Raw genomic sequence first — 18,772 nt, 5'->3', positions numbered from 1 at the left:
GCGCCGGCCGCACGCAAATATGCGGTCTCCCGGCGTCTGGGCCTTGACGCCGAGTGGCCGTACATTTGCGTGCAATTAAGAAAAACATATGTGCTGAGAGTGCACGCACTGCATGCTCCCAGCACACATGTTCAGTGCTCACGGAAAGGTCCCGATCTCCTCTTTCGATTCGGACCTTTCCCAATCATGTGACCACCGTGATGAAGGTGACATTTACCTTGAACTTTGTTTCAGAAGAGAGCCACTGCCCTTCAACAAGTATGCAGGACAAGAATTCAGACTTCTCCAAATTCACTGCCTGCATGTTTGTTATTTGCTCAGCCCTGCACCCTTAAGCACTTGACATCCAGGCTATAGCCAAATGACAGCTACAGTGCAGTTGTCCAGTTCTGGGTTGTCCCAGAATGCACCCTCCCACGTGCCCCCAGCATCCGGAAATCTCTGTGATCGCTGTGTCCTACAGACAAGCTCATCACGTGATGCGGTAAAAGGCCAATCACAGCGACCTTTTACCACGTGATCAGCTGTGTCCAATGACACAGCAGATCACTGGGTAAATGCAGTTGCCAGTTTTTGGCTGCACTTTCCTCACGCTGTGACAGCGTGAGGAAAGTACTGCCGATAACCGGCAATTGTCAGCAAAAAGACGGGCACTGATCATCAGGGCCCTGATGATCAGTGCTCAGCAGTGCCACCCACCAGTGCCACCCACCTGTGCCCAGCAGTGCCACCAAGTGCCAAGCAATGCCACCCACCTGTGCCCAGCAGTGCCACCCACCAGTGCCCCCATCAGTGCCACCCATCAGTGCGGCCCAGCAGTTCCACCTACCTGTGCCCAGCAGTGCCACCCACACGTGCCAGATAGTGCCACCCATCTGTGCCCAGCAGTGCCACCCATCTGTGCCCATCAGTGCGTAGCAGTTCCACACACCTGTGCCCAGCAGGGCCACCCACCAGTGCCCAGCAGTGCCACCCGTCAGTGCTGCCCATCAGTGCCATCCATCAGTGCCCATCAGTGCCGCCAGTCAGTGCCCAACAGTGCCACCAGTCAGTGCTGTCAGCGCCACCCATCATTGCTGCTCATCAGTGCCGCCTATCAGTGCCCATCAGTGCTGCCTATCAGTGCCCATCATTGATGCATATCAGTGCAGCATCATCAGTGCCAGCTTATCAGTGCCAACTATCAGTGCTGCCTATCAGTGCCACCTATTAGTGCCCACCAGTGCCGCCTATCAGTACCCATCAGTACTACCTATCAGTGCCCATAAGTGCTGCCTATCAGTGCAGCCTCATCAATTCACATCAGTAAAGGAGAAAAATTACCTGTTTGCAAAATTGTATAATAGAAACAAAGAAAAACTTTTTTTTAAAAAAATTTTTTTGCTCTGTTTTGTTTATAGCACGAATAATAAAACACCCAGTGATGATTAAATACCAACAAAAGAAAGTTCTATTTGTGTGAAAAAAATGATAAAAATGTCATATGAGTACAATGTTGCATGACTGCGCAATTGTCATTCAAAGTGTGACAGTGCTGAAAGCTGAAAATTGGCCTGGGCAGGAAGGGGGTGAAAGTGCCCAGTAGGTAAGTTTAGGCAAGTGGTTAAAAGCTCATTATTTCACAAAACCTTTATTGGGTTTTGAGTTTTGATACAAGGTATGAAAAACATTCGCATATAGAAAAAAAATGTAACAAAGGTAACGTTACAGAAACAAGAAAATGATAGGAATAGTCCACTGAATGTCAACTCAAGCTACAAGGCACAGGTGACTGTACATATTCAACTGTAATTTAGCTTGGTTTAAAAGCTCTTTAAAGTCATGCTCCTATATTTCTGTCTTCACGGGTTCTTAAATGCTCTAACAAAGCAAGTGCAAAAATATTATTTGAAAAAATGGCAAATGCAGTCAGTTATGCATTTACTATGTCACTTTGGTTATACTGTACATGCAAACTGCAAGTGACCATATTACAGGAATTTAACTATAAATGAAAAGACCAAGCAGATTTGCATGCTCATATCAACAGTACTTTAGTTCAGTTTTAATCACCAATGAAGCCACTAGTTTATTACGGTATATATCAGTATTAGTTATTCTGTCTTTTTCCTAACTGAAATTAAGATAGAGAGGGACGTCAGGATAGGAAAAAATAGTCCATGGATTGTATTAAAGACTAAAGAATGCAGTTAGGCAGATGCTGCCTTGAGACAGATTACTAATAATCTTTGATTCAGGGTCAGTAGAATGTAGTTCGCTTTAGGCATCTTTAGACATAAGGGATTACGGATTAAAAAGTTAAATTAAAATAGAGTTACTTACACAAGCTAATACATTGCTAATGCCTAGTGCTCTTACGACCGTCTTAGTATTTAGCATTGGTCTGTGCCAGATCAAATATTTAAATTGTGTTTGGACAAACAGGACAAAAGAAATACCAACAAGCATATATGTAAATATTATAAAACATAGATTAAATGAAAAACAGCTTCTACAGATTAGGAAACCTATAAGAGTAATAAGCATCACTTCCTAGTCATGCTTTTGTATGTACAGAATGCTTAGTGAACGCCTCATGGTCTTCTTTTACTGAGTTTATTCCTAAGGACAGAAAAGTACTTTTATCTATGCAGTCTATGGTACAATATACAGAGCGCTAATGATTAATACAATATTTGTATTTACCTACAAATGTGTGTGTCTGCCTGTATGTGTATGAGAGACTTTCATAATATGGATTACTTAGTAGCATGAAGCTTTAAGTCGCCTAAAGCTGGTCATGCGAGGTTAAGGATTTGCTCATTCGTATGTTCTTCCCCACAGAGTTTAAGGCACAGACAGCTTTCTTACAATAAAACAAACTTTGGTGTTGATGTTGTTGTGTGCTACTCAGTATTCCATTAAACTTATATCAACAAAAGAATTGCATGTTATTGTCCCCAAATAGCTGAAATAAAGGTTGTCTTAGCAGAACATCTTTGACTGTACTGGCAGCATTGTGGAAAACTGGGGACCTGCAACTAACATACCTGCTACCCAACACCTTTATCAGCTATTCAGGGTATGCGCTGTCAGTAAGGAGTAGGCTGGGGCAGTAATGAAAACTTGATCTTTGCATTAACAATTGCCATCAAGGGTTAGCCAAAAATGTTCAGCTTCACCAACCTTCTGTTGCAAAACTAGAGAGAGTGCAGAGACGGGCAGCCAAACTATAAAGATCCACGAGGATAGATCACTTAAACTGAATGTATACTCCCTTTATATGAAGCATTTAAAGGGGGGAGATACAGTTGCAAAAAAAAGTATGTGAACCCCTTGGGATTACGTGGAGTTTTGCATGAATTGGGCATAAAATGTGCTCTGAACTTCATCTAAGTCACAACAATAGAAGAACACAGCCTGCTGAACATAATACTACACAAACATTAGATGTTGCCATGGTTTAATTGCACATAACATGTAAACATTCACAGTGCAGGGAAGAAAAAGTATGTGAGGCCCTAGCTTAATGACTTCTCCCAGAGCTAATTGGAGCCAGGAGTGAGCCAACCTTGACTCCAATCAGTGTGATGATATTGGATGTGTTGCTGACAGCTGTCCTGCCCTTAAAAAACACACACCTGTTTTGGGTTTACTGGTTTCAAGAAGCACTGTCTGATGTGAACCATGCCTCGCAGAAAAGAGCTCTCAGAAGACCTACGATCAAGAATTGTTGACTTGCATGAAGCTGGAAAGGGTTACAAAAGTATCTCCAAAAGCCTTGATGTTCATGTGTCCATGGTAAGACAGACTGTCTACAAATGGAGAAAGTTTAGCACTGTTGCTACTCTCCCTAGGCGTGGTCGTCCTGTAAAAATGACTGCAAGAGCACAGCGCAGAATGCTGCATGAGGTAAAGAAGAATCCCAGAGTGTCAGCTAAAGACCTAGAGAAATCTCTGGCACATGCTAACATTTTTGTTGACACATCTACAATAAGGAAAACATTAAACAAGAATGGAGCACATGGTAGGACACCACGGAGGAAGCCATTGCTGTCCAAAAAGAATATTGCAGCACGTTTGAAGTTTGCAAAAGAGCACCTGGATGTTCCACAGCACTACTGGCAAAATATACTGTGGACAGATGTAACCAAGATTGAATTGTTTGGGAAGAACACACAACACTATGTGTGGAGAAAAAAAGGCACAGCACACCAACATCAAAACCTCATCCCCACTGTAAAACATGGCTGAGGGAGCATCATGGTTTGGGGCTGCTTTGCCGCCTCAGGGCCTAGACAGATTGTTGTCATTGATGGGAAAATGAATTCCAGAGTTTATCAAGACATTTTGCAGGAAAACGTACGACCATCTGTCCGCCAACTGAAGCTCCGCAGAGGATGGGTGATGCAACAGGACAATGACCCAAAGCATACAAGTAATTCAACAAAACAATGGCTGCAACAGCACAGAATACGCCTTCTGGAGTGGCCCAGTCAGAGTCCTGACCTCAACCTGATTGAAATGCTGTGGCATGACCTTAAGAGAGCGATTCACACCAGACATCGCAAGAATATTGCTACACTGAAACAATTTTGTGAAGAGGAGTGGTCCAAAATTACTCCAGATCGTTGTGCAGGTCTGATCTGCAACTACAGGAAACGTTTGGTTGAGGTTATTGCTGCCAAAGGAGGGTCAACCAGTTATTAAGTCCAAAGGTTCACATACTTTTTCCTCCCTGCATTGTGAATGTTTACATGTTATGTGCAATTAAACCATGGCAACATCTAATGTTTGTGTAGTATTATGTTCAGCAGACTGTGTTCTTCTATTGTTGTGATTTAGATGACGTTCAGAGCACATTTTATGCCCAATTCATGCAAAACTCCACGTAATCCCAAGGGGTTCACATACTTTTTCTTTCAACTATATAATGACCTTGTATAAACACATAAATGGCCCATATAGTGAACTTTGTGCAAAGTTGTTACCTTTAGATCTTTGCAAAGGACAAGGGGGCACTCTTTGAGTCTTGAGGAAAAGAGGTTTAATCTCTGCATGTGGAAAAGCTTTTTGACAGTAAGATCTGTGAAAATGTGTAATGAATGTGTGCTGATTCTTGGTCCAGGGAATTTCTGATTGCCTTAGGACACAGGTGTCAAACACAAGGCCGAATCCGGTCCTCCAGGCCATTTCATGTGGCCCTTGCACCACTCCCGCAGGTACGCCCTTGTCTCTGTCCCATCTTGTCTCAGCAGTCGGAAGCAAAGAGGAGAATAGAACTCCTCTGCCAAATCCTGCACCTCTCAGTGCATCTGCATTACCCCCTTATCTCTGCCTCCCCTGGTCTAGCCATGAGAGCAATATGTGGTCAGTTCTCTAATTGTGCTGGGAACTCAGTGTGCTCTCCTCCAATTATCAGACTTCTGCTTATACTCCACCCCCTACACAGCCTTCACTGGGTAGTTAAGTGTGATGCTATTTCTCCTCCTCCATTTCTTTGTTCTCAGCTGCTTAAGGGGCTTAGAGGGTATGTGATCATTTATATAACAGAGAAAAAAGGGTATTTATAATGTTTTATATCTATACACAAATATTTTGCCTTTCATTTCTATTTTAAACTGAACAAGTTGTTTACACACAGTATACTTTAACCACATCCCGACCGCCCTATAGCAGATAAACTGCTACAGGGTGGCATGGGTATATATATATATATATATATATATATATATATATATATGTGATTTTGCGTCTCCGGGACGGGGGGCATGTGCGAGCTGCGCACGCGCCCTACCTGTGCTGCCATTCACAGCCACAGCTGTCAATCACCGTGTCCCAGCCGTGATTACCCGCCGGCGTCCGGTGATTACCAAGGATCTCAACGGGGAGGAGGGCTGCTTTGTTTACTAACAGTCCTCCCTGTCGGCTCAGGCACACTGCACTGCATCAGCCATCCAGAGCTGTGTGCTTACAGTGAAGCACTAACACAACGCTCCCCAATAAAACACTCCCAGCACTCAGTTAACCCTTTGATCGCCCCTCATGTTAATCCCTTCCTGCCCAGTGCCATTAGTACAGTGTCAGTGCTTTATTTTAGCACTGATCACTGTGTTGGTGTCACTGGGGATGTCAGTGAAACCAAGTCAGTTTCCCTCAATGTCAGAATGCCTGCCGCAGTCCTGCTATAAGTCGCTGATCGCCGTCATTACTAGTTAAAAAAAAAAAATTCCAGTATATATACCGCCATTTGTAAACGCTATAACTTTCACATAAACCAATTAATTTACACTTACTGGGATTTTTTTTAGCAAAGACGTAGCAGAATACATTTTGGCCTAAATTTATGATGAAATTTGATTTTTTTTATTTTTTTACTGGAAATGTTTATAGCAAAAAGTCAAAAATATAGTTTTATTCTCAAAATTGTTGTTTTTTTATGGCGCAAAAAATTAAAAATTCACAGGTGGTCAAATACCACCAAAAGAAAGCTCAATTTGTGGGAAAAAAAGGACGTAAATTTAATTTGGCTGCAGCGTTGCATGACCGCGTAATTGTCAGTTAAAGTAATGCAGTGCCGTAATGCAAAAAATGGCCTGGTCAGGAAGGGGGGTAAATCCTCAGGAGGGCAAGTGGTTAAGGATGAAATATTATACTATGAAACAAGGGCACACAATTTGTGTACACCTGTCCTTTTATTATGTGCTGTGCATTTTTGCAGTAGAAAGTAAAAAAAATCTTCATTTTGTGCTTGCTTATAAAGCAGCCTTGAATTAATTTCTCATATAAACCACCTTTTTCTAGCAGACCAATGGGATATGGTTCAATATTTCATTAAACTGCTCTGAAAAAGCATAATTCAATCTATTAAAAAAAAAACCTGCAGTCTAAGAAATCTGAATAAGAATACCCACACTATCTGTATTACTCAAAATGATGAGCCTAATACAAAGTTTTAAATTACATTGTAACTGTGAAAATGTGAACTGAAAAGCAAAAAAGGAGTATACAAAAAAAGGCTAACATTTAAACAAAAGTTGCTAATTCAAATTCAGGTAACGTAGAATAACAAAATATAACATGATCTGTCTAGTATTCCTCAGAAGATCAAATGGGAAGTTTAATCAAAGTGATATTAAGGGCTTTTAAAAAAAACAAATAACACATATACTTACCTGATGTGTGCAGTGGTTTTGCACAGAACAGCCCCAATCCTCCTCTTCTTGGGCCCCCCGCCGGAGCGCCTGGTCCTCTTTCTGCCACCGAGTTCCCCCAATAGAAAGCAGCTTGCTATGGGGGTACCCAAGCAGGCTCGTTCCTGAGCCTCTGCTCTATGTGTCCATTTACACACAGAGCCGTGACTCAACCTTGCCCCCTCTTTCTCCTCATTGTCTCAGTGAATAAAACTAAGATAAAATGTATCCTCAAGACCCAAAAATGAAAACAAATCTGATTGCTACAGGCAGTACTCAAAATGTTTTATACTATTTGCTCATGGAGAATTTTTAGCCTGCTGACTACAAGCAGGTGAAAATCTGAGTGTTCGTTGTTTTAATCCAGAGGTTATGCCATATTCCTTCCTTCCAATCCTTTGCATTTGGAAGGAGCACATCAGAAGATTTGCTTTATAACTATAAAAATCTATATAAATGACACGAATTGGATTAAATTGACCAATCCAAACTTGGTAAACACCATGTTATAGAAGACATTATAGAAGACATGAAAGTACAGTTATATCACTTAAATTGTGAACTCGTGGCTCTTGGGATCACTTTGGGAGAATAAGACACCTCCAAAGGTTTTGTAACCACACAACTCTAAAAGTTGGAGAGGTAACTGAAATAATCTGCTGACATCTCTAGGTGCATACATTTTATACCTACAACAGTTTTTTGACTTTGACGAAGAGTTAAACTAACCTAAATATTTTTTTTGTGTGTGTGCTTTCACATATATTGCAGTGCCTTGTATAACTACAACAAGCACAGAACATAGACTACAAAATGGTCATCAACATCATGTTCTATGTGTTGACCCAGTCCATTCCTGGTTTCCATGCCATATCAAATGCAGCTTGAGAACCAAATCTAATGGATAATGATCTTTCATACTTGTAGTGAGTCTTTAGTAAGGCTTTGAATTCGGAGAGATTAGGAGCTAGCAATTTTCAGCAGTGTCTTGTTATAACGTTTTTAGCCGCCAACACCACATGTGCTATTACAGTGTGGTAAGCATTAGGGATATTGTAGATTCATAGATTCAAAATGCATATATGTATTTATACACCATAGTCTCTATCATTTTCAGATATTTCTTCCATCTGAAGTACCTGATTGATCCTGCCAGTCACTTTCTTGTTCTAAACTGCCCACACAAAGCACAGAAGCTGATCTGTGCGTGTGTGGTCAGATTTAATCCTTTGACTGGCCATTTAGAAGTGCAAGAAACTGTGCAGAGACACAGCATGCATGTGTTGGGTAGTTTGTTCAGTCACCATGCCATCTGGCCAAGGCATCAGGCTGAACAGACTATGGAATATGGGCACACTGCGTGTTCTGTAACCCCAAACTCTATTCAGGAAGAAGAGATGTATGGTTTAATGACCGCACTTTTTAACCTTGTAAAAAAAAAGATAAGAAAGATCACTTCTGAAACTGTAGTTATGATGCCTGCATAGACTCCCTCAAGAGTTGGTTCTGGCCAGCTCAGTGGATTGCTTCAAAAAAGGCCTGGATTCTTTCTTAGATACACAGAATATAACTGGATACTAACATTTATAGGTAAAGTTAATCCAGGGAATATCTGATTGCCTCTCGGGGGATCAGGAAGACATTTTTTTCCCAGCAGGTGCAAATTGGATCATGCTTTGCTGTTTTTTTTGCCTTCCTCTGGATCAACAGTGGGTATAGGGTTATAACTTTTTTTTTAATATGGTTGAACTGGATGGACTTTTGTCTTTTTTCAGCCAGACTGGCTATGTAACTATGTATAGTTATAACTGTATCAGAAAGTGTTTATAACATACCGCATTTACAACTACTTTAAGTTTATTTATAGGCAATATTCTTTCTCCTTTTGTTTTTCTTATGTATTTTCTCATTGCCAAAGGGCATAGAAAATATAGTTGCACAACATTACTTTTCCTCATAATTACAAAGAAATTGGTCTTTTGCTCTTGAAATGCTACCACCAATACCAACAGACAAAAAATTGGCATTAATACAGCATGCAACTGTATGCAAGTATGAAGACCTCATCCCATAGGTACCAGTGTGGTACATTAACTATACTGGGGGTGTCTCTGGGATAAGGCAGATTTTAATTTAAATCAATTAATTAAAAAAACCTTTAAAAATGATTCAGATGTCTGCAAGCAAACCCAGTACATAATCTTGATTCATGCGGATTTAATCAATCTCTAACAAATCCAATTTATATATACTGCCCACTGACTTTTAGTTTGGCTTTATATTTTGTTGTCATGTATTAGTTGTTCTTTGTGATGATAGGATACCAAAGCAAAGAATAAATGTGCCTATACACAAAATAAAAAGATCTATTGTGACTCGCTGACTGATAAATGTCTATTTTAGACAATCATTTGTACAGGCGAAAGCGTATAGCTCTATTAACAACAGAAGCACATAGCAAAATAATGGCATAGGTTTTCATGTTTCTCCTGTATGAGTCAAGGCCGCCTTCCTGAGCATGAGTTCATGTATGGAAACCATACACCTTATTGTTTCCCTCCATTGTGTACACTGCATGAGATAACAGCCAAAGCTTTGCATAAGGTCCATGTTTGTAGGAGATAAACCTATTTAGAGCATGCTGTAGTGACTCATGCTGTTATTCCCCATCTGTGTGAGCTGGAATGTATTTCTTCCTCAATAGATAGATTGATAGATTCAATACATGAACTGGACTAAGAAGCAGGCAACTGCAATTTTATTCTACAACGAAAATATCAGTGAGGTTAAGAAGTATTTCTCCTAATCAGTGCAAGTAAGACTTTTAAATTGCAATCCATCTGCTAGAGCAATAAGAATGTACAGTAAGTGAGCAAATATTCTGCCATTATATTTATTGTCTGGAACAAATGAGTATAAGCAATTGTGTTGCAGGTAATTAGTTTTCTCAGCAATATAACCCAAACATTTAAGTCTGGCTTAAAAAAAACATAATGCAGAAAACAAAACAGGGATATGTAAAGCATCAGAAACTTCTTAGGGTAAAATAAAGATTTAAGTTTTATCATTTTTTTTAATATAACAAATGTATTTAGGCATTTTATGCAACTGTATGGAGGTAAATATGTATGGTCAGAGTGAGGCGGTCATTTGGTTTATGATGATGATTCAGTAATGCAATATCAGGGATATAGCAGTCAACTGAAATGATTTGCTACATACAGTGTGACCTTTACAGTGATGGACAAACAGAATGTTATGCCTGAGCAAGCAATGCCGCTGGGTGCGTGACTGTTCTGTGACGTGTCTACCGTGCTGAAAGACACCCCAGATATATAAATAATAAAATATGTAGAACCAGGCATGTCTAAATTCTATAAATGAGGAAATCCCAATATTTAGGGCCAGGTCTCAGCAGTCAGTAGTCATTTATAAATTACAAAAAGAAGAAACAGGTGATAACAAGTGACCACTGCAGGATGTTTCCTTTAAAGTTGAAACATTGATTATAAGGAAATGTACTTATAATTGGGTTGACTTGTTACATTACTATAGTATGATATTTAGTGTGACTATGGGGGAACAGCGTGGCCTAGCATATATTTGTTGACAGTTTTATATACATATAGGAAATATCCTGCGTTGGTCCCTATACCATAGTTTGTAGACACTATACCTTTCGCACAAACCAACCAATATACACTTTTGTGATTTTTTTACCAAAAATATGTAGCAGAATACATTTTGGCCTAAATTTATGAAGAAATTTGATTTTTTAAATATTTTTTATTGGATATGTTTTATAGCAGAAAGTAAAAAATATATATATTTTTTACATTTTCAGTCTTTTTTTCATTTACATAATAAAAACCCAGTGGTGATCAAATACCACCAAAAGAATGCTCTATTTGTGGGAAACAAAATTATATAAATTTGGGCACAGTGTTGCATAACTGCGTAAATATCAGTTAAAGTAACGCAGTGCCAAATAGCAAAAGATAGCCTGGTCAGGAAGGGGGTAAAATCTGCCAGAGGGCAAGTGGTTAATTTATAAAAGAAACCTTAGACCCAAGAAATGTTTAAATTCTTACTATGGATCTACCATCTTAAAAACATGGAAAGACAACTGTCTCTAAGCTGAGAAACATATAAGGATCTTTAGACCCTGGTTGTCACCTATTTCTTCTTTGTTTAACCACTTGCCAACTGCATCTTTTAGATGTGCAGCAGCAAAGCATCTCTCCTGCGCCAGTTCATATATCTAGTACTTGAAGTGGCTCTTCCGGGTAGGGGGGTGCGTGCGCCCACCGCTCTGGCCGTGCTGTGATTAGACACAGCACAAGCCGATCAGCGGGTCCCAGCCAATGATTGCAATGACTGAAGGCCGGGATCCTCTAATCAGCGAAACAGATGACAGGACACAGCTCTGTCCATGCAAACAACACAGAGCTCTGTCTTGACAGTGGAGATGAGATTTTTTTTTTCACTGCAGGGAATAAAAACCAGCTCATCCCTTTGCAAAAGTAGCACATATTATACACACAAATCACATAGTTAACCCTTTTATGGTAACCCCTTCCCAGCCAGTGTCATTAGTACTGTGTCAGTATGTATTATTTGCAATGATCACTGTATTAGTGTCACTGGTTCCTACAAAGAGTCAGTTAGTGTCAGACTGACTGCTGTACTATCACAATCTTGCTATAAGTCACTGATCGCCACCATTACTAGTATAACAAAAATTAATTAACAAATTAATAAAAATTCCAGTATATATACCATAGTTTGTAGACACTATGGGGTTTATTTACTAAAGCTGGAGCGTGCAAACTCAGACTCACTTCTGCATAGAAACCAATCAGCTTCCAGGTTTCATTGCCAAAGCTTCATTGAACAAGCTGAGGTTAGAAGCTGATTGGTTTCTATGCAGAAGGGAGTCTGATTTTGGACTCTCCAGCTTTAGTAAATAAACCCCTATATGTTTCGCAAAAACCAACCAATATACACTTATTGTGATTTTTTTTTTACCAAAAATATGTAGCATAATACTTTTTGGCCTAAATTTATGAAGAAATTTGATTTTTTAAAAATATTTTTTATTGGATATGTTTTATAGCAGAAAGTAAAAAATATTGTTTTTTTTTTTAATTTTCAGTCTTTTTTGCATTTATATAATAAAACACCCAGTGGTGATCAAATACCACCAAAAGAATGCTCTATTTGTGGGAAACAAAATGATATAAATTTGGGTACAGTGTTGCATGACTGTATAATTATCAGTTACAGTAACACAGTGCCAACAAGCAAAAGATGGCCTGGTCAGGAAGGGGGTAAAATCTGCCAGAGGTCAAGAGGTTAATTTATAAAAGACACCTCAGACCCAAGAAATGTTTAAAGACTTATTATGGATCTACCATGTCTTACAAACATGGAAAGACAACTGTCTCTAAGCTGAGAAACATATAAGAATTTTTAGAGCTAGCTGTCAACAGTCAGTTCATCATCCCATCATGTGCTGTTTTTTTTTTTTAACTTTCATTTTGCTTGATTGGGTGTTATTTGCAAAGTTAATTTTCTCTGCATTCACTGAGCTAAGTGAAAACTTCCTTTTTTGTCCTTAGTAAATCGACCGCAGTGTATTTTTGGCTCTGAATTCCAAAACTTGTGTTGGCAGCCCATATCAACACATATTTTTTGCAAACACTGTACATCTCTTGTTTTAAATTAAGATGTTGTTAAAGAATCTGAAGTTTTCACATAAATGCACACACACATATCACATATGATAAAGAAAACTCTTGCAAATGTACACATTGTATTCCCTGATTAGTAACATTTATAACAGCATTACAATGTTATTTTCTCAAGTGTATTTTGAGCGTGCTAAGTACATCTGAAAGAAACAAATAAAATACACAGTGTGTACTTGGCGCGTCCTGTCCCTCTAACCCTGCTGCCCCCCCCCCCCCCCCACTGCTCTTGCTGAAAAGGGGTCATTTTGTAAAGTATTACAGCAGTGACGTCAGGCAGGTGAAAGAAAGGAGCTTCCATGTTTGTAAAAATTGTCTTGTCTTGACTTGTTATTTGGAATGATAAAGTGTTTTTAGGACACTGGATACATGAGGGATTTGGTTGCATTCTTGAGGGCCAGTTCACACAAGAATGTGGTGCGGAAAACCAGTGTTCCATGCACATTTCCTTCACCTTGTTAAAAATGCACTGCAGTTGCGATCTGCATCGAGTGTCAATATTAATATAATGTAACCCCCAACACAGGTCACAAATGCAGTGCATTTGCCTCCACTGGATCATATGGTACAGAAGTACCACGCAATCCAGTTGCAGTGAGTTTACAAAAGTAGTGCATACATTAATGATATAGCACCCCACAGAACTGCATGTGAATTCCTGGTGTGAACCTTCCCTTAGAATGCATGACCCCCATGTTGATCCAAACCTGCTGATTCAATGCTTTCTAAAGCCCTGATCCAGAAAAATGCACCTATTAGGACTTCACTCTGACTTTTTCTGATCTCCATGCTTTTTCTAGGTAAGAGATTTAGAAAGTATTGAAGTCAATGACAGCCAGACTACTAGTATACTTAGAAGGCAGTGAACAACAGCAGCCAACATATGTCTCACACTGCAGGCATTATGGACATCCATTTATTTATGCTTACACAAAATGACTGAATCCATTAAAGTAAACCTGTAATATGGGGACTGCCAATGATGACCTCCTTCTGAAAAGGTCTCCCTATTATGCTAATCAACTGGCTTCAATACTTTCTGAGTCGCTCATATGGAACAAGCATATGGACCAGGAAAGTCAATAAAAAGTCAGAAACTCCGGTGTGCATACATGTTCTGAGTTAGAGACTCCAAGCACTGACCCAAGAGAGACAGCATGACAGCCAAGTAACTAGCATTTTCAGGAATAGGTCATTAATAGAAGTTTTCGTGTTTCTTCTATAACTCTGATGACTGGATTATTTTAATGATCATAGGGTGAACCATGCTCTATAACTGCTTGCCTACAAGTGTTTTACCACACTAATACATTTTATTGCATCCTAATTTCTGAATAATGGGGTAATGGAACTGAAAACATGGATGAATGAGGTTTTTTTTATCAAGCTCACATGGACTGCAACATTGGCATTCAATATTCATGCATGAATAAACATGGCAGAAAGGATGACACTACTTAGGCACAAAAGTTTACTTACAGGTAATATGTGTAGGAGTTATAGCTTCTTCTGCCATGATGAAGCAAGGATTTAGGCAGTGGAAGAAAAAGATGAAATGGAAGGAAAGAAAAGCCAGATATTAATGTATGAAAAAATCAGGATGAACGAGAACAGATCAGGTGACATGAATGAAAGATTCAAGCAGCAATTTTACATCACAGACATGACATGCAACACATCGGAGTCAGTGGCTGGACACATTGCTGTACATTCATTATGAAGAAACCTTTCATCACCATCTACATCCTAATGAATGGGCCAGCATACACTTATGGAGCAATGCCTTTATTTGTAATGTTTACTGCCTTTATTTATGCGTTACATCATGAAAGGTTATTTGTCTACAGCTCCTCTGAGATATAACATCACATACTAATAATGCTACAATCTAGAGCTCATTAATGCCTGTATCGTGTTCTAATGACTCTACATGGAGCAGAGTATAAGGAGTATTTTAGAATGTTGTATGGGGCATGAATCAAAAGGATATAAATGTCAAGGAAAAGAACATTCTTCTGCAGTCCATAGAAAGTAAAGAGATTCAGCTTCCTAACGTCTAGTGCAAAGTAATTATTTTTATTTACTATATACTCTGGTTAGCCAAACACCAAGATGGCTTCCACTGATTTCTGGAAATATTGCACAAGAGTTTTCCATACATTCGTATGTCACATGTAAACAGACAAGACAAGAAGGTGTAATATTTTAGGTGGTTACAAGTTATGTTTACCACACAGATAATAATCTGACTGTATGATCTTCTTTACAACTATATAGTGCAAGTGCCTACCTAATTGGATACAAATTCATTGAATAGTTTTAGTAGGTCCTCAAATTACATTATTTAGTAAATCTACAGGTTGTCAGAGTATAACATGCATAATGAGCTTAATATATGTAGGCCACATAGAAGAGAAACAAGAAAGTGAGCGCTCCCACATCAGCAGCCAATGCACACAAGGCAATCACAGCAAAACCTTCAAAAATACACAGAAAATAAAGTGCGGCGCTAATAAATATGACATAAGATCCGTAGACCCATAGGTCTCAGATAGTCTAACAAGAGACTGTGATATATAACAGAAATAATGACCAGTACTTCAAATAAATAATGCAATGTCCAGGCGAATAAACGCAGGATCTTACATAGAAGCTGATAAGCCCAGGATCAAATGGTAAAATTGCGCACTCACCGGACGCGCTATATAAAAGCGCATATGTAGTATGACCCCTGGAAATCCCTCATCAAGCGGGTACAGTGGGTAACCCTCCGAAAACAGGCGATTCTTGGTACAACAGGGACAGCTTCCAAATCCAGAGATCCTCTTTAGCTTAGGTGAATTATGAGCGAGGAACTCCCTCCGGTGGCCAAAATAGATAAGGTGTCCTAAAAATAGTTAGCTCCAAATAGGAGCCAAAAAACACCTCATAGTGTAGTAGGTAAAATCAAGAACATTTATTCCAAAATTAGTAATAGTAAAACCGGGCAGAAACACTTAATCAGTGAATGAAAAGGAATTAATAGTGTAACTGACCAAAAGTAATATGGCCGCCGGGCCTCCTCGTGGCTCCGGGCGGCTACGATGTCACGCTCTGCTGGCTCCTCCTAAGGCCTTTCGTGCTCCAGCACATCATCAGAGGGGTTGGCTCATAATTCATAAAGAGGATCTCTGGATTTGGAAGCTGTCCCTGTTGTACCAAGAATCGCCTGTTTCCGGAGGGTTACCCACTGTACCCGCTTGATGAGGGATTTCCAGGGGTCATACTACATATGCGCTTTTATATAGCGCGTCCGGTGAGTGTGCAATTTTACCATTTGATCCTGGGCTTATCAGCTTCTATGTAAGATCCTGCGTTTATTCGCCTGGACATTACATTATTTATTTGAAGTACTGGTCATTATTTCTGTTATATATCACAGTGTCTTGTTAGACTATCTGAGACCTATGGGTCTACGGATCTTATGTCATATTTATTAGCGCCGCACTTTATTTTCTGTTTATTTTCTGTATATGTAGGCCACATGTTTACTATCTTTAGTGGCCAAACACACCAAATTAATATACCTTAGTGATCAGAAAGGATAAAGCCTTCACAGGTGGAAAGAACAGCTGCATTATGAATGGTCCTGGTAGTTGTAATATTTTCACTAGTATGTTAAGTATAAAAATGTTAATAAATGTTTCCCTTGCTAATCCGTTTTATAAAATAAGATATAAAAATGGTAATGATGGAGATATATTTGAAGGGATTTTCAAATGTACCTCTAAATTTAACCAATAACCTTTTGAAGCTCTTAGTAATTAAAAGATAAAAGGTTTCACATTATGCATGGCACAGCTTTTCTTGCTTTTCACTCAGTGTAAATAAGAATTTATTTACTGTTAACATTTGTTGAGGGGGAGCTCAAGCAACCTTAAACATAACATATAATTTGTGCATATGTTATATATATAAATGTTATATATATATATATGTAGTCTTGGATAATAGGCAGTCCCATAAAATATAACTATGGACATGTCTCTTAAATAGTCATAGCTCTATAAGTATTCAGCAGTCTGAATACTTATAGTCTGTACACTGTAAAATGCATATCATATCATTTGCTTGATACGTATACTGGTATGAATATTTAAGGGACATGTCCACAGTTATTACATTATTTGTTACTTTATAGGAAGGATTCTGCATTTATCCATTTAGTACACATTTTAAACTGATTTGTGCCTATTTGCATTTCATTAGACTAACTGTTATTTGGACTGTTACACTGGCATCCAGTTTTTTTACATATTATCTGTTTGATTTCCTTCTATCGGATCAATACCATATAGATCATATTGCAATCACAATAGGTACTTGCTTTTTGACATTTTTCACATTGTCCTTTGTAGGTTTTTAAATGTTTTAATTTAATTCTTCACTCATTCATATATGGTCATATACTGTAGGTCTGCTTTTGTACTAATTCATCTTTTTATGTAAAATAAAGGCTTTGTATTTAGATGTTAGTGCACCCTTAGTGCACCCCTAAAGTTCTTTAATTAAGCTTCTCTCATATCATATTCTGGAGAACAGGTGATACCTATTTGGTTGTGTAGTGGACTATATTATGTTTTGATATTATCAAGTTAAATGGCATATGAAATCAATGTAATTCCTCCCAGTTAGATAATCAAAAACTTGTCCAAAATTTTGCCCCCCCCCCCAAAAAAAAGAAAAACACAAAAAAAAAAGACTGCAGTTAGGCTTTAAACTGCTTTAAACACAAAAAAAAAGACTGCAGTTAGGCTTTAAACTGCTAAAAAAAAAGTAATTAATGGAAAATTAAAAAAAATCAATCAGGTTTTACTTTTTAATTTATGGAAAAACTAAACAAGAATTCTGAGTGGATGATATAGCAAATGATGTCCCATGTTTTATTATATTCCTTTCTCTATTTTAAATACATCTCCCTCTAACCTCTGCTTGTAGATATCCCCCAAGCTTTTCTTGTAGGCAATATCTTTGTGATGAATACTTCAAATTCATACAGTCAGCCTTTTGTTTCTTATTGTAGACCTTAGTTAATTTTGAGACACGTTTAAGATCCTTGCCATTTAGCAATATTTAGCCTATTTGCCAATCTGGTTTCCTTCCTGACAGTGAGACACTGTCTTCCAAAATCTATTCTTCTACCTGTATTCTGTTTCCTGTATCCTAAACCATAAACGAGCCATCACAATGCACTTCATATATGTTGTCTTTTCCCCCAAACTTAAGTTAGATATGCGTAGCCAGACAGATTATTTTTGTTTCATCATTTCGCATCTCCCAGCTCCAAACTTCATTTGGCCCACCTAAATGATAAACTTTGTAAAGCTCATAATCTCTAACTCCAGCCAGAAATATACTGTCTGTATATATATATATTGTGGGGTTAGCTCAGGTGGGGGATCATCTTCCCTGGGAAAAAGGTAGACCGCACAGCAGGCTTTTTTAAAATCTGACTGGTTGTCAGCTTTATTTACAGGTTTGCAAAAATGTCAAAACAAACAAAACAGTAAAATAAACCCTTGCCATCCAGGCACTAACTAAACATGGAACTTTCCTCTCTCAGAGGTGAAGGGCTTCTCCCTGTCACCCAAAAACAAAACAAACGCAAACCTTTTCTTGCAGGTATAGTGCACACACAGCTCTCTCAGAATAGCTCTCTGAGTCCCAGGCCATGAGCCACTCTTTGCTCCAGCCCTGTCTTATTTATACCACCTGTTGGTGGACATCAGTGGAGCCCAAACTCTGGTCCGGAACCACCTCTGCCATTGTGGCCCCAAAAACCCGGAGTGGACTCCACCTCACCGTATGATC

At 38.9% G+C, this 18,772-nt stretch overlaps 1 protein-coding gene across 10 annotated transcripts in view; it reads right to left on the bottom strand.

Annotated features, from left to right (window-relative positions):
- PTPRM (protein tyrosine phosphatase receptor type M) overlaps positions 1 to 18,772 on the bottom strand; it is a 998,088-nt gene that overhangs the window by 250,601 nt on the left and 728,715 nt on the right. For 5 of the 10 annotated variants that reach the window (XM_089670974.1, XM_089670978.1, XM_089670975.1 and 2 more), the window contains one exon: positions 14,402 to 14,431. The exons of the other annotated variants lie outside the window; for them this stretch is intronic. In XM_089670974.1, coding sequence (XP_089527100.1) covers positions 14,402 to 14,431 — 30 coding nt within the window. The remainder of the gene's footprint in view (positions 1 to 14,401; positions 14,432 to 18,772) is intronic. 10 annotated transcript variants of the gene reach the window in all.

This window comes from Staurois parvus, unplaced genomic scaffold (genome assembly GCF_062004578.1).
Source record: "Staurois parvus isolate SC_StPar_1 unplaced genomic scaffold, SC_StPar_1.0 ptg000097l, whole genome shotgun sequence".
Taxonomy (NCBI): Eukaryota; Metazoa; Chordata; class Amphibia; order Anura; family Ranidae; genus Staurois; species Staurois parvus.
The sequence above is the reverse complement of the archived record's forward strand: the minus strand, read 5'-3'. Positions and strand labels throughout refer to the sequence as shown.